Source organism: Psittacula echo (assembly GCF_963264785.1).
Source record: "Psittacula echo genome assembly, chromosome: 11".
In the NCBI taxonomy this organism is placed as follows: Eukaryota; Metazoa; Chordata; class Aves; order Psittaciformes; family Psittacidae; genus Psittacula; species Psittacula echo.
Window position 1 is genome coordinate 15,780,304 of NC_137746.1, and position 27,468 is coordinate 15,807,771.

At 42.8% G+C, this 27,468-nt stretch overlaps 1 protein-coding gene across 10 annotated transcripts in view; it reads left to right on the forward strand.

Annotated features, from left to right (window-relative positions):
• The first annotated feature begins 261 nt into the window (after nt 1-261).
• The window catches only part of FBXW11 (F-box and WD repeat domain containing 11), a 77,938-nt gene continuing 50,731 nt past the window's right edge, over nt 262-27,468 (forward strand). For 2 of the 10 annotated variants that reach the window (XR_013957789.1, XR_013957790.1), the window contains exons 1-2: nt 285-401; nt 18,227-18,328. Coding sequence is in view for 4 of the 10 variants with exons in the window: in XM_080627006.1 (XP_080483132.1) it covers nt 357-401; nt 18,227-18,328 (147 nt within the window). In the remaining 6 variants the exon portion in view is untranslated. Of the gene's footprint in view, nt 402-948; nt 1,082-3,728; nt 3,870-4,256; nt 4,342-8,903; nt 8,984-18,226; nt 18,329-27,468 lie in introns of those variants that run through there. The other 8 variants (XM_080627006.1, XM_080627005.1, XM_080627007.1 and 5 more) reach the window with 7 other exon arrangements.

Here is a 27,468-nt window from a genome sequence, read left to right on the forward strand (position 1 = left end):
GGTCCGGTGCCGTCAGGCGGTACCCCCGCGGATCCCGCACTGTTGCAGGCCCAGCCTGAGGCGGAGCAGAGAGGGAACCCCGCGGTGCCCGCTGGGAGACGGTCGCAGCCAATGGCGACGCAGTGCCGCGAGGGCCGCCGGGAGCTGTAGTCCGTTAAGAGAGAGGCCTGGGAACGGTAGCGCCATTCTTCTTCCGGGCGTTGTGACGTCACCTGGAGGGACGTACTGTGCGTGCGTCGGCACGTTCGTGCGTGCTCGCGGCGGGGGGGGTAGTGGAGCGGCGGCAGCAGCGGTGGGGCCTGTCGGGCGCGGGCAGGCGGCGGGCGCGGCGGTGCGGGGCGGAGCTGCCCGCCGCTATGGAGCCCGACTCGGTGATCGAGGACAAGACCATCGAGCTGATGGTGAGTGACCCCCGCCTCCCGCGCAGACCCCTCTTTCGTTTTCCTCTGCCCGCCCGCCGGCAGGCCCTGCCGCTGCGGCCCGGCCTGCGGGGTCCGGTGCCGCCGCCCCACCGGGAAGGTGCCTGTGGGGAGGCCGCTTTCGGCCCCGGCCCAGGCCCATTCGGCTGGCGGCGCCCCCGGCCCGCTCCGCCGCCCTGGGGGGGATCCGCTGCGCTCCCTCCTCCCTGCGGCTGCCGGTGGTGCTCCTGGTGCAGGCCGGGGCGCGACGGGCGCTTTGGGTTCCGTAAAAAGAGACACATGGAGATACTAAACCCCGGCGGGAAGGCAGAGCCGCTCTGGGAGGCGCCGAACATCGGCCCCGGTGCGCGGGGGACGCGCGCATGCTGCAAATACCGGAACCGAAATACCCCGGCGGGGCCGGCTTCGGGCTCCCGCCGCCCCCCGACCCGCAGCGCCTCGGTTCCGGGCGGGGCCTCCGTGCGCTCCCCGGCCGGAGCCCCACGGGAGCACTTGCGGGAGGCTGCGGAGCCGGGGAGGAGGAGGAAGGGGGGGAAATGGTTAAACTTCCCCCATGAGCATTTGGGGCTCCTCTTGCCCCCCGTGTCGTTCCGGGCGGTGCGGGAGCAGCTCCCATTTTCCCGGGGCAGCACCGGTGCTGGAGCCCCGGACCGGATCACACGGTATTCTCTAACGAGAGCTAATTGGTGCATTCGTTGTACCCCCTAATTAACGCTTACGCGGCTAAATTAGGGCTAGTGGCGAGGCGGCCAGATGGAAGCAATAGAAAGAGGTTTGGTTTATTTTTAAATACAAGCAAATCTGGGGTTTCTGTAGCCAAATATAAGGGGAGCCCGAGTTTTACTGCCTTTAGAAATTAACAGTGTTAAGATAGGAGCTGAGAAGGAATAATAATCGTCAGTAAATATCTTCTGATTTCTTTGTCATAAGCATCGTTTGCTTTCATGTACAGAATTACATACAGTGCTGCAGAGTTGAGTGGTAAAATGCAGACATTTGCTTTTGAGGGACTTTGAAGGCAAGCTGGGTTCAGTGGAGACATTAAATGGGGTTTTTTTAGCCAGTATTGCTTTTATTAAACTACGTGATCTGCAAAATGTGAACTTATTTCGAGCACTGTTTGCTCTCAAGGAGCAGAAATTAGAAACCCCCAAATAATAAAGGGGAAACCTCAAAAGCCTTTGTGATTCTCTCTGTTGTTGATTGCTGAGGCCAGTAGCTTAAGAGCTGTTCCAGGAGCTTCCTTTCCCAGTCCCTATTGATCTGGCAATCTTGCACTTAAGGGTGGGTGATACCGACACTTGTTTCCAAGAGGATAAAGGCTGGGGCAGCTGTGTGGGTGTCCCTTACAGGATGAGTTGCCCCCAGAGAATCTGTCTGCTGCATTTCCGAGGTGTAAAGTGAGTTCTGTCTCCTACCTGGAGCTGGAGGGTTACTAATGCTCCTCAGCCTGGGGTTACATGAGACGCTGCAGTAGCGGTTGAGGCTGGAAGGTACATTTGCCTCACCAAGCTTTCCTGCTTGTGTTTCTGTACTCACCCCTTTTAGAAGTCTCTTCTGTTTGGGCCCACATTGGAAGCAAGTGTAACTTTTGTTGTGCCCTCTATGTCCAGCTGGGCCTGGGAAATGTTCTAATCCATGCAAATAGCCATGGGGTTATTAAGTTTTTTGTTACCTAGTAGGAGGTTGACCAAATACATTTTTCTCTTTCCCAAGAAATTAATAACTATAAACGTTTGATAAGATGAAAAATTCTTTAAGTTTCCTGCAGAAACATGGCTCTCTAAAATGCAGCTGAATTTAATTGCAGCCTTAGTGAAGGCTTGCATAGTAATACTTGTGTTTGAGTGTTGTTTTACTGAAATCATTGAAAGTCATTCCTAAGCGAAGGCATGGCTTGGAAGTTTTGCTGCCTCATGTGTTGGAGAAGAGAAGCTTCTCCAGAAGGTATCTTTAAATCCTGTCATGGTTTAACCAGGACAAGTACACAAAGCAGAAGCTGTATGAACTGTTTCAGTCTGGGATTTCAGTATTATGTGCAAACTCCTGTATCAGTTGTTAATGCTGGTGGCAAACATCCCTAAACCTGGGATCAGCTTAGCAGGATGCTTTTCTTTCGAAGAATGTTATTGTTTGTTAAAAGCAGGATGGTTTATGCCTCTCTTTGCTACAGGAGGTGGATTTTGGTGCGCTTTCAGTACTCGTTCACTTCCCTCCAATACTGAGGATGAATCTATAGTAAATACAGGAGCAAATACATGATGCAGAAATTCTGAGGAGCAAATAAGATATAATTCTGGGTGGCTGATAAACAAGAGATAATGTGTCAACATGTTAATTGCATGGAAGTCTCAGAACACGATGTTCTACCCCTCTACTGTGCCTTTGCTGGGTAGATCATTTGCATTTATTTAAGGAAAAATCAGTCATGGCAATAATACTGTTCTATTTTTAAAGCTGGAATCTAAGGGAAATATTTTAAGGTTTCAGAGTGACAACTTTTAGTTGCCGTAGGAAGTTCTAGCGAGTGTTCTGAAGTCACTGTATTTTTTAGGACAGCTTATGCTTTGCGTGTCTTGTTCCAGCTTTGTAAACTATGCTCCTAGCTGTTCTAATGGCCATGAGCATTTGATTTAGTGATGACATTCTATGGCTTTCGTTTGCAGATGGTGCCCACCTCTACAGACAAGGCACCCAGTGCCTGTAGAGGTGATTTTAAAGAGGCATGAGGTCTCAAGCTTGTAACTTGGGTTGATGGTGGGAGGTCCAGATTTAGGCTGGCGCGTGTCTGGCGGGCTGGGGTTTAGTTTAGATGCCTTCATATTTATGCTGCCTCAGTCAAATGCTTTGCATGAGTGGGCAAACTATTAGAAAATGAGTAGTAAGGAAGTAATCCAGAACAGATGGAGGGGTAGCCAAAACGATTGAAAGGGCTCTTTCTTCCCTCAGTTTCAGTTTTCTCTGTGAGATTAGATAACTGTAACCTTCTTGCTCTTTTAAAGAACCAAACTTTTTTTCTTTCTTAAGGTGAAGTACAGACAGTGCTTTTTGAAACAGGTTTTGGGTTTTATCTGGAGATTCAGAGTTTTGTGTGAAATCTGTATTGCTCAGTCACATCAAACCTGTTGTATGTGTTTGCTGTCAATACCTGTTAAAAGCTTCATGTTTTTTCTCAGGAAGCTTCACTGAACCATACTGCTGTTTACCAGCAGGCTTTCCAAGTAGGTGGTAATTAGCTTCTTAGTTTGTGTTAAAGTGGTTGTAAAAGAATACTTAAGTATGGTAAATACCTGTCTTTTTTCTATACAGCATGAAAGGTTTTGCATTTATGGAGTGAACTGTGTGCAGCATAAGATATGGATAGCATAAAAACCAGCAGATCTCTTGCTCCCAGGCTCTTGTACCCACCAGACACCTCTGGGACACGGCTACTGAAGCAGGAAGCCAACTGTGTGTAAATTATTGCACTTGCTGAGCTTATTATGGTCTGTCTTTGCACTGTGTCCTTGGTGCGCATGCTGTTCTCCAAACACAGATACCACTGCTGCAGAGTTGGCAGTTTAAATTCAAAATAATGCTCCTCTGTGGTGGTGGCATGAAAGGGTTATAGAAAGAACATGCCTAGGGATTAAACTGACAAGAGCTTGCTTACGCTGTATCATCATTTGTATCTTAAAGGTATATGTATGGAAAATATTCTTCCTAATATACTGCCTTCGGTGTTTAGGATGTGTCTTCGTCTCATTAAAGTGTCCAGTGTTTAAGTGCCTCTGTAAATAATAAATGAAAAACTATAATTGAATATCTTGCCAAAAGTCTTTCAATTTCTTCTGGCAGAACTTTCATATGAGCTGAAGGTCTTCAAGAGGTAACAATCTCTGGATGAAGTCAGCAGCAACTTGTTCTTTAAACCACGCCAACGGTACCGGAAGTTCCTTGAGTTACTGCAGCTGGAGATGACTGTGCCCCCAAACTATTGAAAGCATTACAACACAAAATAAACCTTAGCATTCTGTCTGAAAACTAAAGTGTAGCTGCTGTATATATCTCAGTAGGGCCTTAACATTCTGTGTTTTTTTTATTTCCCTGTGTCAGTTGTTGCAAGCCAAGGAACAGTTAATTTTTGTGTGTTTTCCCCACATATTCTTAGAGGAATCCTTCAAAGAGTTTAGTTTTGTAGCAACAGAGATACAGCTGGACTAGGCCACAGTCATCTTTGCATTTGAAACAAAGGAGGTACTTGTTCTAGCTGAAATGTGACTGGTTCTTAATCAAAGCCTGGGAGTAGACAGAGTTAGTAAGATGTTTGTAAACCTATGTGTAAACTAGCTGTGCTTTCTTTAGTAGGATAACAATTTATTTGCTTTGCAGTCATCTTTTTTTAATTGTCAGTAGCTAAATTAGAGTTGGGAACTGCGTGTCAGACAGTGAAGAATGCAGTTGGTGGCATGCTGGGCAGTTGGGGAGGAAAAAAGAAACATCTAGAGCAGATCTCTGAAGAGGTGGTGGTTAGATGGTTATGGGAGGGCACAAATGAGCCTTCAGGGCAGAGGATGGAAGATCTGTGCTAGCAGAATGACAGTCACATTTCAGAGAGTGCCGGTAAAAAGAAGGATACAAATATAAAGAGAATGAATTGCTGTGACTTTGGCAGTGGTGCAGAAAATGGGAAGGAAGAGCTTAAGAAAATGAATTGGAGCAAGGCAAGTGCATTCTGAGCCAGCAGAGTGATGATGAAATGAGGGAAGTGGAGAAAGAAGTGTGGAAAGCTGTATCTTTTGGAAGGGGTTAGATGAAACAATAGACTGACTGGAGAAATGAGGTGACAAAGGAAAGAGGGAGAATACAAAGATGCAGAAGAGAGGTTATACAGAAAAAGGTTGTCTGAAGTTTGTAATCATTATGGCAGCAGCTGTTTATACAGGGGAAGGAAAACTGCAGATGCTTCACTTGTAGGGAAAATTCTGGAACTAAATTGCTTTTAGCTCTTAATAGAAAGAAGCTAGAGTTTCTTGGGGAGACTGAACGCTGGTGTTTCACCAAAGGCTTTTTAAATCTCATTTGAGATTTGGAGAGATTCCTGCTTTTCTTTACCTCACAGTGCAATTAAATTGTCTAACACGACTAAATTTCCCAGCCTTTGCAACAATGCTGAGCAAGTGAGCAAACATGCAGCAGAGAAAGTTCTGTTGCTGCCTGAAACACGTGTAGAGCTTCCTGTGTGTGTGAGCATGATGTTTTCCCTGCAAGCTCTGGCTTGGAACCGGGAGGTCCTGAACTGTGCTTGTAAATCCAGTGTCCAGGTGGAATGAGATCACATCTCCACAGGCATGTTGGAATGCGCACCAGCTGCCCTCTCTGAAGTGCTATTGGGTTGCTCCTTTAAAATGTTATAAAGCACATGTGCGGCATTGCTGCCGTTCAGCCCGTGCTGGCTGCATCCCTCAGGCAGAGCTGTTGAATGTTGCTAAAAATTTGGGTCACTGATGAGTGTTGCAAGCAGCATCTTGGCAAAACAAACTGCCTTGTTCCAAGCTGAACACTCAGAGACTTGGGGATGTTCTTTGAAGGATGGATGGACCTTTTCACGTGTTTTGTCTGTAACACCATTACTGCTTGTTGTATCAAAAGACATACATCAAGTTGATTTATTCTGTTTGATTGCTGCGGAGTTCAGAGGTCACTGTTGCTTTGGCATTTTCAGTTTCATCTTCCTGTGCTGCTTGGAGTGCCTGTGCAGCAGGCTGCAAAGCGAGATTGCTGATGGGTTTAAAATGAAATGCATGCTGCGGCAGACGTGCCAATGCGAGAAGAATGATGTGTGGGAGAGAATAAGAGACCATGGTTATAAGAGGGCTGCTCTGTGACAAGGAATTTGTTTTGTTGCAAGGGAGAAAATGAAGGGAAATGAGAATATTTATGGAGTTGTTTAATGCTGATTAGTAACAACACTTCATGTTCCTTTTTTTTTTTCTCTGGCAATGTCTTCTTTATAACTAATGCCACTGTTTATATTGCTGTATAATCTGATTTTTCGGTTCGATTTTCATGGTATTGATAGTGCTTCATTATTCACAGAAAATCCACTTTTTCTGGAAAATCCCTTCCTTCCACAGCTTCTCGGTGTATTTCTGAGCTCAGTGGTGTGACATCTGACAGCCTACTGTTTTCCTGAACTACTTCCACACATTTCTCAGTACAAGTAGTGCCCCACCAAGGCCAAGATAAGGCAAAAATAATGCAAAACCATTTGTATCTAAACAACAAAAACCTGCTGAATCTTTTGGAAGCTTAATTTGCTTCTCATGCAGGCTACATTAGCAATGGGGATGATTGAAGTTGTGTTGTTTCTTCATGGCTTTCTTAATCCAGGTCCTCTCAGGACTTGCATCCTTGTGCTTCTACCCCAGCAAATTAACACTTTTATTGGGGATCACAGGCTAGTTCAGCTTCCCAGCCCTGTTATTTGTATGAATACAGACAGAAGTTTGTAGGATGTATGTTGGTATCTACTTGCTAGGAATAGGGACTGATGTGCTGTCTGGTAAACTGGTGGAAAAAAAGCTTTTCAGGATGACTTTTGGCTGTGGCGATGCTGCAAGATTTTGTTTTCCTCGTTGACTTGGAGGAGAATCGCAACTATATATTAAGTGTCATGAGTTGTGGGGCTGCATTCTCAGTTTCATCCTTCTGAGCAGTTCTTGAATATGGAGTTTTGGTGCAGAAGAAGTTGTGACAACTTGTGCTGCTTGCCTGTTTGTGAGGCATACGTTTGGATTTCAAAGTGGCTTGCACGATGGTGCTGAGTTCACATCTTCTGTCCTTTTCTATCAAGGCAGTTTAAAGGTCTCAGACAGAAATACTACAGCTCTTTGAAAATCTATATTCGGAATCTATTTGCAAAACTTACTAAGTTACAATTACAGCTTGTGTTTGGTAGAAAGTCTTTTACACCATTCTATTTGGGCAGTGAAGGACTAGCCCACTTGATATTCAGGCTGTGTCCATCACACCAGTACTTCTCGAGGCAAAAATCAGACCTGTGCTGTAACACTTGCAAATACTTCTGAGGAATGCCTTCATGGTGAAGGGCCTCTCCTTCAAACACCCCGCTGGCTCTGTTGTGACTGAGCAAATCAGAACATTTATGTAATTTTCATAGCTGGCTTCTTACCGAGCTATATTGTACTCTTAGAACTGAGTCATAGGCCTTGACATCTCACTACTTTACTTGGCAGCCTTTAAAATCATAGATTGGACATGGTATCAGACTTACAGTGCTGCTTTGTCCTTGAAATGCCACCCTCTTATCAACCATTGCTTTACCAGTGGTAGAAAAGCAGAAAATCCCATCAGGATGAAGATGCTCTGTTCTTTGGTTAGCTCTGGGCAGTCAGGGACTTGACTGTCCTCATGGAGAGAGTTTCTTGGCACAGCTGTGAGCAGTGGTGGTTTCTCCCACCCTTCTCTGAGCTGCTGGTGCTTTGAGATGTGGGGCACAGTGAAGGCTGAAGAACACTTGGGTCAGCTCTCCAGAGGGGCTGGGGAGGCAACAGTGGCATGTTCTTGTGTGGATGTTGCAGCATTATGTGCTAGAAAACATTGCTATTGCTTCTGACTGCTGTTAGGAGAAGTTTTGTAGGTCTTATCTCAACCTTTTTGAAGATCTGACTGAAAGGTACAATTCTGGTCTCTAGGATCTGTGTTCGGTTACACACTTAGTGTGAGATTTCTGGGGGCTCCATCTTCTCTAAGGTGTTACTGTTAAAGCTGTTTTAAATTAGTCACTTGTACCCTTAAGTGTGCTGCTAAAAGTACTGGATGAAGGCCTTTTATCATCTTGCTCAGCAAGGGGTGACTTTTTCCTGTCTCAGGAGTAGCATGCCTTGGCTTACTCTCTTCTAGTTCTAGATTGTTTTCCAGAGACACAGTAATACTGAAAATCTACTGAATTCAGTGCTGTCATTCAGATCATAAGTGTCTTGAAGACTCTGTCTTGTGCTGCAGAACCATAAGGCAAGTCACATCATCTTGAGTCTGGAAACAGGGAAATAATCATTGCAGTAAAATGCTTTAGAGCATGCATATGGCAAAGTCTGAGAACTCTACTGGGCTGTGTGTTACTGTTCTGGCAGTTCATGGAGCAGGCTTGTGAGGTGTAAGCTGGTCAGAGCTTTAGCATTTGTGTTGTTACTTGCATTGTAGTCTCTTCTCATCTTCCTTGATCTTTGTGAGCTGTAGTCCCAAGACACTTGTGCATTGGGTGATCCAGGGCAGGGGAAAGAGCAAGTTCTTGTCTGTCAATCTGTTTCTTTGTCTTAGATCCACCAATCCGATGTCCCCACTAACGTAGTTGTTACAGAGTGGTAAGGTGCCCAGGCTGCCTTGTCTCTCTAACAGCATTAGGAGTACGTAATTGGGATTTCGTTCAAGAAAGGAGTAGATACACCAAGCTGAAGATGATTGGCTGCTCTCTTTTAACAGACAAGTCTGAGAAGGAAAACCCATTCGAATCCCCTTTCATTGTGGATTGGTGGATCTGAAGCCCAGAAACAAAGTTTCAGGTAAGAAGTCACCCTGTACTATATCTTGCTGCTTCTGCTTAGATGAGTTTGTCCGCAAATTCAGTATCTTGCTTTAACTGCTTAATGTCCCTAAAGCGTTAGAAGACACCATGTTAGCTCCCGAGCTTAGAGAAGGGAAGGGCATATTCAGTAAATACGCATGCAGCTTGTTAGGAAATGGCGTATCTACTGTGAAAAGCAGACTTAAGGATTTAAGGTAAACTTGCCTTCTGTGGACCTGGGAAGCAGTATCTGCAGGTATAGGGGCACGAAGCAAGTGGCTCACAAATCCTGCTTCTGAAAGGAGAAAGCAGTCCTACGAGTGACTTCATTGAACTTCTCAATTGAGTTCAGGAAAGTAATAGCCATCTGCTCTGCTTTCTAGCCATGTCCTCTGCTGAGTTCCTCAGAAGAGTAGAGAACTTGTCTAGTTCATAGTACAAATTCCAGTAGCTTTGTTCTGCTGAAATGCCGCTTGAAATTCTGTCATGGGCAGCATGGGAGTCAGCCTTTTCAATCCTCCATGAGGTTTCAATGTAAAGTTCTGTTCCTAGCTGGTATCAAATCGTAGACGAGTCAGGTGTAAGGCACCATTTGCAAGAGAAGCTTTAAACTTTGTTTCAGAGTAGGCAAGCATGATGGTATTTTCGGATGACTATAGAAGGCTACACCACATTATCTAAAAGACAAGTTGGGAAGATATTTGTGTGCGATAGGAAGGGAGCTGAGTTCCTGTCTGATAGGAAAATAAAGTCATGCAAGTTATATACCTGTTGTGAATGGGAGACCTGCACCTCTCCTGATGCCCAGCTTTATTGTAAGTTAGTGCTTTAAGGAACATGGCAACTTATTCTTAAAGATAGTATGAAGCAGTATGCCTCAATCCCTTTTGATATTAATAGCCATAACACAGCTGCTTGAGTGTTCTCTTTTGTAGCCAGCTATTAAAGCGAATGTTAAGGCCTCAATATTTAATCTACCGTAGAAGATACTCATGTAGGTGCTGTTGATCTCATGTCTTGTTTTAGCTCTGCATTTGTTTTGCTGGCGTGGTGTTTTGTGAAAAACTTGAATGTCATTGATGAGTACATTTGTAATGAATGAATTGCGCACAGGGTGATGTTGTGTCCTGGTTTGATTCTCTGAGTACTTGAATTTTATTTGGTTAGAGTAGAGAAGCCTGGGGCATGCTTTTTTAGTATAACTCTTTAAAAAGAATCTGAAGGAAAATCAAAGGGAAATAGTTATTAACCTCAGCCTGACACATTTCTTGCAGTCCCATCTAATAAGAAGTTGAAGTTGTTACCCACACCCATGAGACTCATCTTGGAGTTAACACTGCAAAATACCATCTTCCTGTGGATTATTTGCTGTTCAGGGTGTGCCTTTTTCTAAACTGAGAGAGTGGGGAGGCAGAAGTGAACTTGGCATTCTTGAATGATGGAAACTGAAAAGAGGAAATAGTTCAAAATACACTGGAGGGGGGTGAGGGGGGGGAAGAGGGAGCATAAATATGTACTCCTGCTGATTAAGATCCCTGATGTTATGATGTTTAATACTGCTTTTTGAAGTATGGAACAGGCCTATTAAAGGCAGTAGTAAAGCGTAAGTTGAACTCGAGTATGAGTATATGCAGGTTGGAGGCTTAATTCTTGCTCAGGTTTTGAGTCTTTCATTTCAAAAAGTAAGATGTAAGTTGGCTATCAAAGGCAACATAACTCTGCAGCATTTGATGCACAGACCCGGAGTGTGCAACTACCATGGTACGATGTGCTGAGCCAGGCTTCGTGTGCATTTGAACCTGTTAAGTTAAAGTGCACGCTGCCTTGTCTAGACTAGATTTTTTTAGATGGGGTTAATACTAGTTTTAGATTGTTCACCCTCATTCTTAGACTCTTTTCCATATTAAGTTTTTAAGACAACTTTTAACATCTTAGGCAAGTTTCAGCTACATTTTTTAAAGTTTTTAACTTGTTCACTCAAAGTTTCTCCTATTTCAGTTGGCAATGCTAGGTCTCTTTTCATGTTTCTCTTTTTTCTGCCCCCCCCAGTTATGATTTACCATAAGCAGGTGTGTTGCTGTCTATAGATGTCTGTAACACCTCTGTTCCTGCTGCAGAAGTGCATAGGAAAGCCGTTTTTCTTTTGAAATGGCCTTTTTTCTGTGTGCCACAGGATATGTTAATGCAGAAAGCACTGTCATACTTCTGGAGTTTTGAAACTGTGGGAATTGGGGTGTTTGTATACGAAGGAAGCAAGGCTTAAGTCTAAATACTGTGTATTTTGGGTAATATTGGTCATTTCAGGTAGCATTCAGAGTGACTTATGTAAATGTGTTAGGATTTTCTTCTGAGGCTTTTGTATCTTCCTGGAAGCAAGCTACTGCATCTCACGAGTCTTGTCCTGATGAATAAATGATAATGGAGTAAAATTGTTATTATATTCAAAGAAAGCATTTAATCTTTTCTCCACTGAACCCATATTCCTTTTGTAGCATTTGTTTTGTTGTAGCAAGCGCATACTTTGATCTTCAGGAGCACAGTGGGACTGCACTATCGATCACTCTTCTGTGAATTCCTTGTCCTATCTAGAACAACGGTGTGGTAATGAGGAGAATTTATCTGATAAATTATTTACCCCTTGTCCTGCTTTAAATTTCCTGATTCCTCACTTAGTCTTTTCCCCCCCCCAAATGCAAGAAGCTGACGTGCAGATCTTGAATGGCTGTTGGAAGGTTGTAACATTGAGTGATTTTATTTTGAGTGGCAATCACTTAGCTAAATAGTTCGGTTTTTTCCTAATGGAAGCGTGACTCAGCTATTGGAATAATCCAAAACATTTCACAAGTTAAAATGAATTTGCTGCTCTGTGGATACTTATTTTTGAGAAATTCACATTTGCATTTGTTTTTCATTGAAGGACAGAAATGTAAGAGTAGATTTCACCCAAGATAACTTTCTTGATGTGGGGATGTAGCTGTTCTTGTGGCAGAACACTGCAATGCATATGGAAAACTCCATGGATTTTGGAAATATGATGTCTGAATGGTACATAAACAACCTTCCAGATCAGACACTCAAGGCTGGATGTGAGATTGCGTTTTGGATGTGGAAAAGGTAGTGATGGCACTGATCCCAGCAAACTTGTATGGAGCATGTGAATACACTACACCTCTCAAGGGACAACTTGGTTTTGAAATGAGAATAGGAAGAGTACAAAGTACTGCTATTGGTCTGACGTAAATTGTTTCTTTGGTTTCGAGTAACTCAGCAATGATACTCAATGTTGTACCAAAACATGCAGCACAGTGAAGGTGTTACCACACCAAGCCAGGCTGTCACTTGCAGAACACGTGGGTTTGTGTTATGTGCATGCCCCCACACAATTTCCGATCGAGTACTTGTGCTTAAGAGTGTACTTTGACACTTTTCCACTTCTTGGAAATAATTCAGACCACTTGTTCCAGTATCTAGTTGATTCAACACTGTTCTGCCTGTCACTGCTTTGAATAAATCACTGAAGGTAAAAACGCCAGGTAAGATCTAGGTGATATCCCAGCTAGTGAATGGGGATGGTGTTTGAGTAGTTGGCAACTCTTTCCTGCCGAGCGTAAAATAATACTGAAGGCCTTTGAACAGTGTCACTGCTTTGTGTTTGGTTTAATGTCTTACTGTGGTTAATGCTGATTTTTTAGAAACTAGGATCTGAGCTTGATACTGAATTTGGAACACAGACTTGGGAGCATATAGCTTTCATAAAGAGTTGTACTGGCCTTAACTCTAGGTTTGCTTTCCAGAATACCCCTTTTTTCAGCATTAAATCTGAGTCACCGAGCAATGTGTCTCATTGCCAGCCATAGAGGGGGTTTCAAGTAACAGTAGTTAGCCCATACATTCATCAAGAGTAAGTGTTAATGGAAAGAAGTATCACATTTGTTGGTTCAGGCCTAAATTAAAGTAAACTAAACAGTAAACTACTAGTGTTGAATAAATAGCATGTGAGCGGCTTACAGCTAAAAACCTGAAGAGAATTCAGAGTGAAGGCTGGACTGTTTTGGTTGTACCTTTTTTTGCCAGTCCAAATCTTGATTCATAGCCCTTTGAACATAGAATCATAGAATAGTTTGGGTTGGAAAGGACCTCAGGATCATCCAGTTCCAACCCCCCTGCCACGGGCAGTTATACCTCGCACTAAACCATGTCACCCAAGGCTCTGTCCAGCCTGGCCTTGAACACCGCTAGGGATGGAGCATTCACAACTTCCCTGGGCAACCCATTCCAGTGCCTCAGCACCCTTACAGTAAAGAACTTCCTCCTTATACCCAATCTAAACTTCCCCTGTTTAAGTTTGAACCTGTTACCCCTTGCCACAGTCCCTAATGAAGAGTCCCTCCTCAGCATCCTTATAGGCCCCCTTCAGATACTGGAAGGCTGCTGTGAGGTCTCCACACAGCTTCTCTTCTGGCTTAGCAACTTCATTCGCCAGCTCCTTCAGGACCTGCGAATGGATTTCATCAAGTCCCACGGACTTGTGTATGTTCAGGTTCTTAAGATGGTCTTGAACCAGATCCTCTCCTACAGTGGGCCTAAGGTCTTCATTCTCACAGTCCCTGTGTTCGCCTTCCAAGACTTGGGTGCTGTAATCAGAGCATTTGCTGGTGAAAACTGAGGCAAAGAAGTCATTAAGTACCTCAGCCTTCTCCAAATCCAGGCTAGCCAGTTCTGATAGCTGCTGGAGAGGGCTGAACTAACCCTTTTGAGGAGCTGGGTTTGTTGTCACAAGAAAGTTGTGAAATGCATTTCAGGCTTTAGGATTTGTAAACTTGAATGGTTTCTTAGGTTCCTAAGTTCTATTTCATTTTGTAATGAACTGCACAAGAAAGTTGTTGCAGGAGGAGTGAACTAATATGATTAATATAATTAGTGATGCTCTTTGAGAAACAAGTGAGCAGTAAATTAGCACCTTCATTTGTTTTACTGTATTTTTCTTTGGAATTCCAAAATGCCCCCCCTTACCACTCTTTTTTCAAGTAGGCTTAGAAACTGCTTTTCAAAAGCATGGATATGTTTGCCTTGAGAACAGAGTGCCCCAAAGTGCAAATAAAGCAACATAAATCTTGTCTAAGTAAAATGAGTGTGGAGAAAAATTCCAAAGTCATAATTGGAATACTTTATAAAACTTTCAGCAAGTAAGGCTGGGTTAAGGAAGTGCTGCCATTCTTAATTATGGCATTGCAGTATTTCTGTCTCTGGATATCAAAGGTGTATTAGCTCTGTCAGGACACAGGAAATAGCCCATATTAATTTCTTGAGCAATTTAGTGGTTTTGTAGGATGAGTGCTTTTTTTTCAGGGGTACATATGAGGACTTCTTTAAGACATAACTTAATTTCAGAGGCACTGAAGTGAAAGGTTTCTGGGCATTTTATGGTGCTTTAACAAAACAGCATTACTGTAAACCCACGGAAAGTCCAAAGTTGAACTTTCTTTTGGTGCCTCTGTCGTAAAAGTTACCACCCACAAAGTTGATTTATTGGAAGAACACTGCTGTGTGCTTTTCTGTAAGAAGCTCACACAGAATCACAGAATGATTTGGGTTGGAAGGGGCCTTAAAGCTCATTCAGTTCAAAGTCCCTGCCATGGGTAAGCACGCTTTCCACTAGAGCAGGTTGTTGAAAGCCCTTGCCAACCTGGTTCTTAGCATCTGGGCTTTAAAGACATTGGAGCATATTTCTTTTTACTGATGTTACTGAGAATTTATAGATTTGAGTGTAAATGCAAGCATTTGCAGAGGTTTCTTAAATTTGAGATTTAAAGTTTAAAACCTAAGTCTTGAAATGTAATTCCTGAGGCTAGACCACCAGAGCAGTTCTTGGTGTATAGAACTAAAATCAGTCATAGAATAATAAAAATAATGCATTCATCTTTTCAAACATAAAGCATTTAAAGACCAGAATGAGGTTTCCATGCTTGTCTTTCAGCATCATTCACTCCCTGCCCTGCTGCTGTGGAGCCCCCTCTTTGACCTGCTCCCTCCTCCCCTGCAGTCAGGGCTTTGGGTGAACATGCGGCTATCTTAATGGGAGTCTGTTGAAACTCTGTATTGCAACTTAACTCTAATTTAAGGAAAAAACTTTGATTGGCCTTATCTCAACTTGTATGGTTCTGTGATCCGCTGGTGGGGTTGATAACTGGTTTTGTAAGTGCATTTATTATTATCCCCATTGGTCCTTTTCCCTTCCCCAGACTCTATTAAATCATGCTGTATCTCCCTGGGATCCTGCCTAAAGGCAAGTGAAAGGTGAAGCCATATTTCAGGCCCTTGTTATGCCAAAATGAAATCTTTAGTATGCTATTAGGCTTTTATTCATGACAGTTACAAGCAAGCAGGGTCAAGAAGAAACAAGTCAGTGAAGCACACAAATACTTGTGCATTCTTGTTTCAGTGTGAAGTAGAATGCAGTATTTAATTTCCACTATTGTGCAATATTGTTGCTACAGTGAAGTGTCCAGTGGTTTTTATAAACCCTTTTGTTCAGGGTTTCATAATAACTGTGGAAAGTGTTTTGTGTGGCTTAAGCTTCTCGTGGAAATCTGGCCTCTGTGGCTAATGTATTTTGAATGAAATTAGAAATTGTTCTTAAGTTACCCATATTTCTCTTAAGTTCCTAAAATTCAGCTTACTTATCTAAAGTAGTTCCTAAAAGAAGACAGTCTAATAACCTAAACCAGGGATTTTTAGGTTATAGTCTGTGGACTCCTGGAAGCGCAGATTCATTATGTATGTTACATGGTTTTGTCCACCTTATATGAGAATCTTGGGAGAGAAGTTTCTTGGGTTTCTTGATCAATGATTTTTACCAACTGATGCTGATGAGCAGAACTGTATAATCTACCAGGCCTGTATGTTTTAAAAAAAAATACAAGAAGCTCTTTGGTCCTTCATATCTGCAGCAATGCCCTGAATTTTGATGGTTCAGTGTTGCAGAAACAGCATTCAGGCATTGTGCCAAATAGGATTAAATAATGAAACAGATGAGAAAGGAAGTTTCTTCAATTATAGACGTTTGTTCTGAAGCAGAACTGAAAATGGTCTATATAAGATCCTGCATCCTCAGTATTGTGATCAGTGGGTTTGAATAGTACATCCTCTATTTCTTTCAAAATACAAATAACTTCTTTAGTGTCTCATTGAAATTAATTAGGAAATTAGTTTCCCTAATGGCATTGGGAACTAAATGTCAACTGTTTGGGTGGCAACATGTCAAAGGAAATGATTGCAAAGTACTTCCAGATATATTGGATTAATTACTTGATGGCTAATGAAAAAAATCACGTTTTGCTAAACTTTAAATAAGAAACTTCTAATAATAGGAATTTTGATAATGAATAATGCAACATATTATAAACATGTTTATTTTTACCTCTATGTAAGGTGTGTGCACCCACTCTTCACATGACAAGTGCATAGAACAGAACAGCTACATGGAATTGCAACCTTCCTGCTGGATGAGAGGGAGAATTCCAGTGTGGTTTGGTGCTCCTAGGGTCCTGGGTCTGCTTTAATTTTTCAGTTTAATGCAGAGATGAAAATATTAGTCTTTCTTTTATTTCATGTTATGACTAAAACAAATTAAAGGGACCTGCAAGAAATCTGTGAAGGTACTTTTTTTACAAGGGCATGTAGTGACAGGACCAATGGGGAATGGTTTTAAAAAGAGGGGAGATTGGAATGAGCTCTGAGGCAGAAGCTCTTCCCTGTGAGGGTGCTGAGGCGCTGGCCCAGGGTGCCCAGAGAAGCTGTGGCTGCCCCATCCCTGGCAGTGTTCAAGGCCAGGTTGGACACAGGGGCTTGGAGCAAGCTGCTCTAGTGGAAGGTGTCCCTGCCTGTGGCAGGGGTTGGAACTGGATGAGCTTTAAGGTCCCTTCCCACCCAAACCAGTCTGGGATTCTATGAAAGAAGGTTTATAAAAAATGTTTTTAACCTCTTCAGTTGCTCTGGGCTCCCTCCTTCCCTCACTGCTGGCACAAAGCACTTCCACTCAGTCTTCATCTCCAGTTATTCCACGTTCAGTGGTACCTGTGTGGGATTTTTCTTTTAAAGATTTGGCATTTGTTTGATTTCCAAATTAAATTGGAAGCCTGTGTGAAAAATATTGACTGCTAAGTCTGTGCCAAATTTTATAGCTGGGTTTATGCACTGCTTGATAGTCAGGAATTGAGTCCTTCTCCCTAACTTTATGTGGTAGTTATGTAGCGTATATGCTATTCTGTCCTTAAAAGGAACTGTGAAATACTGTCATGGAGCTATAAAAGGTTTGGGGAGTCTGCGTCAAATTTCTTCAGCTTCAGAAAAGGAACAAAAAGGATTTCCAAACTTTTCCTAACCTGTAGTGTCAGCAATGTGGAGTCTGCTAGTTAAGCTTGGTTCTTTGTTGCTTGGGTGGTGTTACAAGTAATTAATGTAGTTAGGGTATAATTTGGCTTTAGGATACCCTCAACTGATAGCACAAACCTTTTTGCCCAGTAACCCATTTATTTAATCAGGAGAACAGGCATTTTGACTACGCAGAACTTGGTCTTGCAATTTAAACTTAGGTGGTGTTCATCTCTAAAAATACTTGCCTTTTTTGGTTGCCAGTGTCCCAGTGCGCAGATTGTAACCTCAGAAGTTAATGTTGGCTTTGCTGTCAGAATAAATGAGCACAAATCGGTTGAGAAAGTTGAGACAGTGTGGGGTGGCAAACCTTAATTACCATAGCTCCTTCAGGTTGTATTCTGAAGACATGCCACCCTAATGAAAAGCTCCTGCGCTTCTCTTCCCCAGGGGTGACTGTAAAGGTAAAAACCTCACCAGCAATTACAGCCAGGCCAGTTTGCTGAGGAAGGCATCTTCCCTGGGCAGCAGAACTGCGGTTGTTGGTAGCAATGTGTGGATGCATTGCTGGACTGATGGGCCAAACTGTAACAACTCTGATTCTGCTGGTAGTAAGTTAAAATGTTAGCTGGGTGCTGAAGCCAAGTAGCTGCCAATGAGCTGGTTATCCTTGACAGGACAGAGGGAGGGCTTATTTTCTGAAAAGGATCTTCAGTTGTTATTTTACTCTTGGCCACTAACCTTGTGATGAATGTAGAAATAACATAGATAAGTACCCACGTTAACATACTAATGAGTTGCCTGCCTTGAGTGATTTGTTGTGGCATCTAACTGCTTCTTCTCTTCCTTCCTTTTTGTCACCCTGCAGTGTTCTGTGCCAAGGTCTTTGTGGCTAGGCTGCTCCAACCTGGTAGAGAGCATGTGCGCACTGAGATGCCTGCAGAGCATGCCCAGTGTCAGATGTCTCCAGGTGCCTTTCTTCTTTCTTGTTGTAAATGTTATGCGTATGCTGTTGAACATTTGTTAAACTCTCAGGACTCTGTTTAATCAAACTGTTAAGTCTGCTAAATGTTTTTTGTGCATCCTTTTTCTGAACTCTTCTACTTAACTGCATTGTAGGAGTGAATCTTAAGAGGGCTTTCTGTACAGTAGGCTCTTGCGGGGGGTGGTGAGCTGTTGTGTTTTATTGCCTGTTTACTGAGTTGTGATATAAGTAGCATAGTTGTGCATGTTGCTTGCTACGTTTTGCTTTCTCATTTAATTTAAAAGATAACATAATGAGCTTTTGCCATTTCTCTTGAACTGCAATGAACTGACTAGCCTGTGATATTTGTGTGATTTAATTTAGAAAGGATAAGCTTTTTATTTTCTACTCAGTGTGATCCTGGTTATAGCCTTACTTGACAGTCTTTGCACATGTTTGAATGCAGAATAGTTAGCATGGAATCTGGGGCTCTTTGGGTTATTCTGTTCACTTCCTAACTTTTACGAAGTGAAGAACAAGGGATGGGGGGCTTACTCTGCATTGAAGACCACTAAATGTCAAGTTCTCTGTTGTTTTTCTTCTAGTAAGCCTTTGAAGCTGAGCCTGTGTAATTTATAGATGGGGGAATTGCTGCTGTTTCTTCACTGCTTTGGGAGGGATTGAAAGTGCTAAAAGGGAGATTGTGGTGCCAGTTAACAATTTTGAACTCTGAGGATATTTACCTTGGAAAATAAAAGCAGAAACTGTGTAGTAACTGTGTGGCACTTCCTGAAGTGTTCCTGAATGTACCATTTTTAGCAGACCATAATTATTATTTTAGTGCCTTTTATAATATATTAGTGTTACTCAGTGGTTCAGGTTATCATGGGTACCAAACAAACACTTAAAAGAAACTGCTTTTGTGAATGGAAGCTTAAATAGAATTTTGTTTGTAGTCAGTCTGTTTTTGTTCAGGCACTGAATGTCTTCCCCTTAAAGTAACCATTTATTCACAACCTCTCCTCTTGCCTGCAAAGTTTGGTCACTGGAGTTCCAAAATATTTGAGTTTCAGAATCCAGATTTTCTTCAAAATTTCTGTTAAATCCAAACTTGTTTTTCTGTTTGAATGCTTTGTTTCTAATTTTGGAAATACTGTTCAAAGTTGAGGGGGAAACAGCACTAAGATGAATGTATAGATGGATAATACAGTGATTATAGTTTGTAGGATGGATAGTGATGTTGGAGTAGGTTGGATGGAGTCTGGTGGCATTGGCCAGTAATAGTTTCAGGGGTCCTTGATGAACCCTGGTGAAAACTGTGAGCAGTGAGTGTGATCCAGCTTTGTTGCCATGGACCTGCTCCTTGGTGTGGATCTGGACTTCTCAAATCCTACACTTTCTTGCTTAACTTTTTTACTTCCTTTCTCCCTGACTTTTGAATCAGTGAGCTCTGCCCAACTGTATTTAGCAATAGGAGAACTGTTTCAGGATAGGAGCAGTTTTGCTGTTAATAACTGTCTGTTCAATGGTAGGTTGGCTTCATGGACTTACAAGCCTTGGGGAGGGCTGGCTGCTGGACCCACATACAGTGAACATCAAAAAGACTCATCAGACTATGGGGCTTCTTAGCAAGGTCAGGTTCCCTGCTGCTGGCAAGGAGTGGGTTCCCGCAAATACCTGCTTTGGGAATTGCAAGGACTCCTTATTGATGAATTTCAGAACTTTGACTGCCCCAAATTTCTTATAAATCAGCTCTTTGGGCATTTCTGATCATGGCAAATGAGCTATTTGAGGGTTTCTTTTTCTTCCAACTGAACTTCTTATTAAAACAATGTTACAGGCAGAAAAATGTACATACTGAATTGAAGTACTAGTAAACCCATTTATTATGAACACTTTGTTTTTCCTTTCTATTACAGTATCTATTAGTAGGTACATAGTAGTTAACTGTAAATTGAACAGGAGAAAGCTCAGAGCAGGCTAGGTAGTAGGTTGGTTAATGCAGAATACATTATTATGAAGTATTACAAAATTCTGTTGATAATATTGATTGCAAGCTAAAATACAAACCCTGAATGTGCTGTGTTGTGGTTTAAGCCCAGCCGGTAACTCAGAACCACGCAGCCGCTCGCCCACTCCCCCCACTTCTTCCCCCTGATCCTGCAGGGATGGGGAGGAGAATGGAAAGAATGTAACTCCCATGGGCTGAGATAAGAGCAGCCCAGTAACTAAGGTATAACACAAACCACTGCTGCTACCACCGATAATAATAAGGGGAATAACAAGGGAAGAGAATGCAACTGCTCATGAAGATTTGCCACAGGAATGATCAGGGGACTGGAGCACCTCCCGTATGAAGATACACTGAGAAAGTTGGGGCTGTTCAGCCTGGAGAAGAGAAGGCTGCGTGGAGACCTCACAGCAGCCTTCCAGTATCTGAAGGGAGCCTATAAGGATGCTTGAGAGGGACTCTTCATTATGGACTGTAGTGATAGAACAAGGGGTAATGGGTTAAAACTTAAACAGGGAAAGTTTAGATTGGATATAAGGAAGAAGTTCTTCACTGTAAGAATGCTGAGGTACTGGAATGGATTGCCCAGGGACCTTGTGAATGCTCCATCCCTGGCGGTGTTCAAGGCTGGGTTGGACAGAGCCTTGGGTGACATGATGTAGTGTGAGGTGTAACTGCCCATGGCAGGGGGGTTGGAACTGAATGGTCTTAAGGTCCTTTCCAACCTTAACTATTCTATGATTCTATGATTCACCACCCACCGACCGATACCCAGCCCGACCCGAGCAGTGGTATAGCCGTTCCAGGTAACCGGCCACCAGTTTCTATGCTGGGCATGAAGTGCTGTGGTATGGAATACCTCTTTGGCTAGTTTGGGTCAGGTGTCCTGGCTCTGCTTCCTTCTGGCTTCCCCTCCTCCCTGGCAAAGCATGAGACTGAGAAAGTCCTTGGTCAAAGTAAACCTTACTGAGCACCAACTAAAAACATCGGTGATATCAGCGCTGTTCCCAGGCTGAAAGTCAAAACCACAGCACTGCAGCTGCTACTAAGAAGGAGAAAAGTGACTGGTACTGCTGAACCCAGGACACGCTGCTTCATACACAAGATTTCTGGAAACCTGTTATCACACAGCTGTGGGGTCATGTATCATTAAACTAAAGCTAATGCATGTTATGGGGCTTGGAGCAACCTCGTCTAGTGGAAGATGTCCCTGCCCATGGCAGGGGTTTGGAACTGGATGAGCTTTAAGGTCTCTTGCAACCCAGACCCATCTGGGATTCCATGACTGACATGTCAGTTTAAAAAACTTTTCAAACCTATATTGTTTTCAGGAATCATTACAGATCCATCAGCTTCCATGAAAACCACGTTTGAAGTACCAGTTAATTTGTGTAGGTTCTATTCCTCCCTGTGCCTGGAGGAATTTAACAACCCCAGAACATTTTTAACTATATAATAGTAACAGCTAATAGGGTTAATGAGTTTCAGTAACAAAGTACACTGCTGTGAGGACAGGCCCATTGCTCAAGTGGGGGGACTGCTTTGAGGCTGCAGGGAGCTCAGTGTGTGGCAAGAACCTGTTTTGTGTATCCAGCCTGTTGCACTTGAGTTGCTGAGGAGGGATTTCACCAGTGTTGGCAGGTCTGTGCTTTTCTGCTGGCTGCACCCTCCTGATGGGTTCCTTAGAGAATAAAGAGGATAACTGTCCTGAGCAGCTAGATACCTGTGGGATGTGCTGCTTGGTGAGGTGTAGAGCTCTTGGTTGATTTAAATTTTGCTCCAAAATAAAGGCTTTTCTAGTTTTTAATCTGATTTTTGTAGAACTGCAGCCAGGAGTAAGAGGTTTTGATTTTTAGAAGCACCTGGGGGAGATTTAAAACAAAAACTAGTCCTCTGCTTTCAGGCATGTGACTTAATGCCCAAAGGGGAACTTGGAAGTGAGAGTGGCACCAGCTGCTTTTCCCCATGTTTGATTTTTGGTACCATGACAGGCCCGTCATTGTTTCCTGAGCTGTAAGCCCGCATATAAAAAGAGGTAGGGCAGACATACCAGGAGGTCTTCCTTCTGTAGCACACCTCACTTAGCATAATGATGATTAATAGGAAGTTTAAGAAACCCTTTGGTGATTCACAGAAGATATCTGGGAGTTATCCGTTACCTGTGTATGTTGTATGTGTAATCAGTGAAGGGACTAGGAAGAGGGGTGGGGATGGAGGGGTGGAAACCAGTCTTAAATCTGGAGCCTTGTAGAATTTCTTCAGGAAGCCCTTACTGCATCTTTGTGCTTTTTCTATCGTTTAGCCTTCAAGAGTAATCTACCATCAGTCTAAAAGAAGAAAGCAGATTAGGTTTACTCTTGCCTTTCCATAATGTTGTTAGCAATCATAAAACTTAAAGAGGCTCTTCCAAAATCGAGCTGTAACATTTAAGCAAATATCCTCTGCTGCCAGTGGATTGGAGGGAGTCTTCCAGTTCTCCACAGTTAGTCTGGTTTTGTGTTCTAGGCTCTTTGTCATACACTGAAGTATCTTCCTAGTGCGTGTAGTTGAGCAGTCTGCATTCTGGGAGCTGTTAGTGAATGGAGAAGAGAAAATTTATTAAAAATATAGTGGTACTTTGAGCTTGCTCTCTCTGTCCTGAATTACAGTGTAATATTATTTGGAAATCAAGCCCTTGCCAGTTATTATCACTTGTTATTGTTGTATTGGAGATGCCGGTTCATAATACTTGAAACTACTGTAAATTCAGGCCTTATTTTTAACTACTTAGCTATCTTTTATAGTGTCTTTGTACCAAGGAGCTTACCATTATGAACATACTTGGATGCAAATAGCTACTGTTTTCATCCTCTTTGATATGGATTGACTGCAAGATTGAAAGCAGACTGGTCTCTCACTTAGGTGTTTAGAGAAGTTGCTACTGGTTGTTAGTGCAAGCATGTGGACGCATCACCTTCCACAGCTTCATCCTTGTGAAGAACAGCAGTGGTTTTGAACATAGTTTGTCACACTGCGTTGGGAAATAACTCCAACAGCACTGTCACACAAAGAGAAACATCCAGAGCTCTTAGCTCTGTAAGTAAACATCTTCAGTGTGGATTGAAGACTTATCATTAAGCAACAGAAGATAAGTACTCAAATGATGCTTTGAATTATTGCATAATGTAAGATGTGATGAAATAATACTTGGGGAATGAATTATTAGATAGCTGTAATCAAATCAACCTAGTAACCGAATACTGCTCGAGCAACTTTCTTCCTTGTAGTCAGTTCCAGTTTCTCTTGACTATATTTTTTTGGGGGGGATCATAGTCTCTATCTTCTGAAACTCTCAGTGTTTTCTTGCTTTCTTTGACTGACCCCAATGTGTTTTTCCTGCACCTTACAATTTATTGTCCTCAACTTTGTCAGCTTTATTGTATGTACTATCATGTTCTTCCTTTCATGTTCACATGTAATCCTGTTTTTCACAGTAGAAGCTCAGACATAGACACGATGCACTGTTCTTAAACCAGCATGAGTGCAGGAGATGCGTTCTGCTGACACCTTTCCCTACAGTGCATGAAATCACGGACGGGAAAATGATGTTGCTGTGTAGTCTGTACCCTTTTGAAAATGTTCTTCTATGCAGCTGTTAAAATGGGTTGTCATAGCCAGACAACTGCTTTACTGCTTCTGTTAGGTTTGAGGCAATTTACAAATACTTCCTTGACAAATTTTCTGGTATTTTGCCTCAAAATAGTGGGACTGTTACAATTTCTTTTTGGAGACAGTCCAACAGGTCCATTAAAAAGAAATGCATGTTTGAGTCCATTTTCTTTAAAGGAACAGAATGTTCCCTCCGGTATCTGAAATACTTGTGCTTGTCCCTCTATTTTAAACAGACTTCTCTGAGACAAGAAAGCTTGTCCATGCAGTAAGCCTGTTGCTGTTTTGCACAGGAGATGGCCTGAATTACTGGGTCTGTAGATCTGATGTAGAGATGTCCAGATTTCCCTCTGTTAAGCAGCAGCAGTTCTTCCAAGTGTTGTTGTTTCTTCTGGCTGAACCTGGAGTGTCCTCTCAAAATTAATAACAGTTCGGGTTTTTTTCCCTAACAGTTTCTCATAATAGCTTTTTTTTGTTAGTTCTTAGTATATGTGAGTTGCAGCCTCTGAGGACAGATGTGGCAGCTCAATCTGGTGTTCATTACATATATTGCAAGTATTTTGCGAAGGGTAACGTTGCGGTTTTGCCCTCTTTCGTGTTACTTTCCTCCTCCAGTGCTTGGCCATCCTGATCATCTTCAGTATCCCAGTGTTATTCTGGTAATGGAGTGCCTGTAACTGGGGCTGGTACCTGGATGTGCCTCCCAAGTGACAGCAGCTTCTTGTGACGCTTCCTGCTGGTGTGGCCATGATGTGTTGTTAGGTCAATAGGATAAATCAATGCAAAACACAGGGACTGTTTTCTTCCTAAGCATGATTTATTGTCTGAAGGAAAGGGTTATGATAAGCACCTTTTTCAGTCATTCTTTGTGTATCTGCTGTCAGTTTTATGACGTTAATTATTAACTAAGCCTGTTCTTTCGTAGTGGGAAGAGGAGAGACCTCTTTATTGGGTGAATTTGTTGTTTATTTTGAAGTCTAAGAGAGCGATTACATACTAGATTACTTTAAACTTCACACAGTGAGCTAGTATTGAGCTGTGAACCAGAGCTCTTCCTCTTCAGTTTCCTTAGCTGAGGAGCAGAAGTGTGTTCCCGGGTGCCAGAAGAGTAGCAAATGGAGTAAATATCTGTAAGTTTTGGTTCCTGGTTTTCCCCAGCCATGACGTACATCAGTCACTTGAAGCTGACTGGCTTCTGCTGAAGGGCCCCAGCTATGTTCCTTCTGCTCTGGGGTAAGGCTGCAGCAAATGGTGATGTGGGCTTGGAGGCCAAAGGCAGCCTTTGAAACCACAGCACAGGTTGAGGTCCCCTGCAGCGGCCTCCCCAGGGTATGGGCTGAGCGCTGCCAACCACTGACCTCTCTGCTTGTGGGTAAGGGGGTTTGCTGCCACAAACAACTTCATGTGTATGGGTGCTTTTCTTGGATGTTGTTTTTAGCAGTTTTCAGATAGCAGTGAGGATTGTTAACTCCACCCCCAAGCTTCAAGAGAAGAGCAAGTGACTCCTTTTAGGAGCCTGGTTCTGTTTCTAGCAAGCTTTTCAAGTTATTTCACCTGTGGCTGTTGGTGGGCAGTTCTCTCACCTTTGTCTTTTCCAAAGTTGCTGGTGCTCGAAAGTTAGTAATTTACTTAAGAAGCTTTGTGATAGAGCTTAGAAGGGATTGGTGATATGACTCCCTCTCAAGAGATACTTTTCTAAGCTGCGATCTGCTGCAGAAGGCATGTCCAAATGTGGAAAAAGTAACGTGAGCACAGGGATCCTTGTTCCTTTGGGTGACTTGCTAGCCTGGCTCTTGCTTGTGTTTCTCTCTTGTACCATTTAGATGTCCTGGTCTATTGTCTCTGACCGGCAAGAGTATGTCCCTAAGGAGGCATGTATGTTACTTCATGATGGATTCATGTATCAGCTCATGATACCAGACCTTGCCTCGGTAAATCCAGAGCCTGTTGCTTGTAGCTACAACAGATGAGTGTAATTGCGAACATAAATTTATGTTCCTCAGAAAAGCTAATAGTCACCCTAAGCTTAATATAGTTCACAAGTAGTGGACAGGAGCTCTTATTCCTGATATCTCTTATGGTGCATCTACAGAAGATGGCATCTTTTGAGTGGAGAGAAGCTGTTAGCCACTCCTTTGTGCTTATGCTTTCTCAGCCTCCTTTGGAAAAGACGAATGGTATTGCAGTCTGATCCTTTATGGTGCAAAGAAGTTTGCTAGGTGAGGTGCCTTGCTCTCTGCCTGACTTCTAGGGGTGCCAGGCTTATGCTGGGAGGGACTGAAATCTTTCTTAGGAGAAGGCAATGCAAGGCAGTCTCTTCCAGACATAGCTGGAAGAGCATAGTCCTCTTCCTCACAGGTGTTTGTTATGTTTCCCATAGAAGAATTTTCAAGGAAACAGGAAAAATATAATCAAATTTCCCACTGTGGTTGAAATTTCATTTATGCAGTGTCTTCATACAGCACTTTCAGACTTAACCAGGAATGTCACTGGCAGGAGGACCTGATCCCTTGCTTGTGGGGATTTGAGCAGCAGCCTCAATACGTGTGTTAGTCATGGTTTTACTGATACTAACAGTTCTACTCTTGAGTCAGCATCATAGGGACATTAATTCTTTCCATGGGAAAAGTTCTTGAGGTGCTCAGCAGGCAGATCATTCCCAGGTTGCACTGGGCCTCCTCTATTTGTATCCTGTGAGTTGTTCTGTAGGTCTTCAATGTTGTGGCATAGGAGTCTTTGCATATGTGCCGTTTGGGTTCTGTGTCCTTTGAAATGGTGGTAGAATCCAGATAAATTGAAGGAGGTGCTGGAATTCAGGATAGGGCAGCAAACCAATACCCATCTATCAAGTGTGGAAGAAGTGGCACAGCAAAGAACAAAGGAACCCTAACCAAAACCTTTTGCATAGTATTTCAATGGCAAAATAGGTTTGCAAGGGGAAGGCATTACTTTGTGGCACAGGGTGGTCTGCCGGTGCTTTGGGCAAGTGGATTGTCCAGATACTTCAGAAGTTTGAGTTGACTTTGTTGCCCTAGAAAATTAATGTAGGCCATCTTCATCCCAACCTTCTCCCTTACTTTGTTAGTACTGAATTCTGCTTGGTGTCGTTGTGCTGGTGTCTGTAGAAACTCTCAGCTGTTCAAGCTGAACCCTGCTTTTTAATTCTTACTTCTTGCATTCCTCAAGTTCACACACAATTCTTGATGCCAGTATTAAAAGCCAGCCTTTAGGGAGGATCCAAACTACACTTCTAACCTGTTTCTTTTTGCATCTATTCTACTCTTTCATATTATTTTGGATAAACTGTTAAATACTTACTACAAAGTAATGCAAACATCTTTTGGCATGCCTATGGACACTTCAGTTAGTTTTCTTTGCATGTTGTAACTGATAAATGTTAAGTGTCGTGTACGAAATGGATTAGGTAGGCCCATTAGAATTTAAATTTGATAGAAAATACAGGGTGATTGAAATGGAAGGAAAAAAG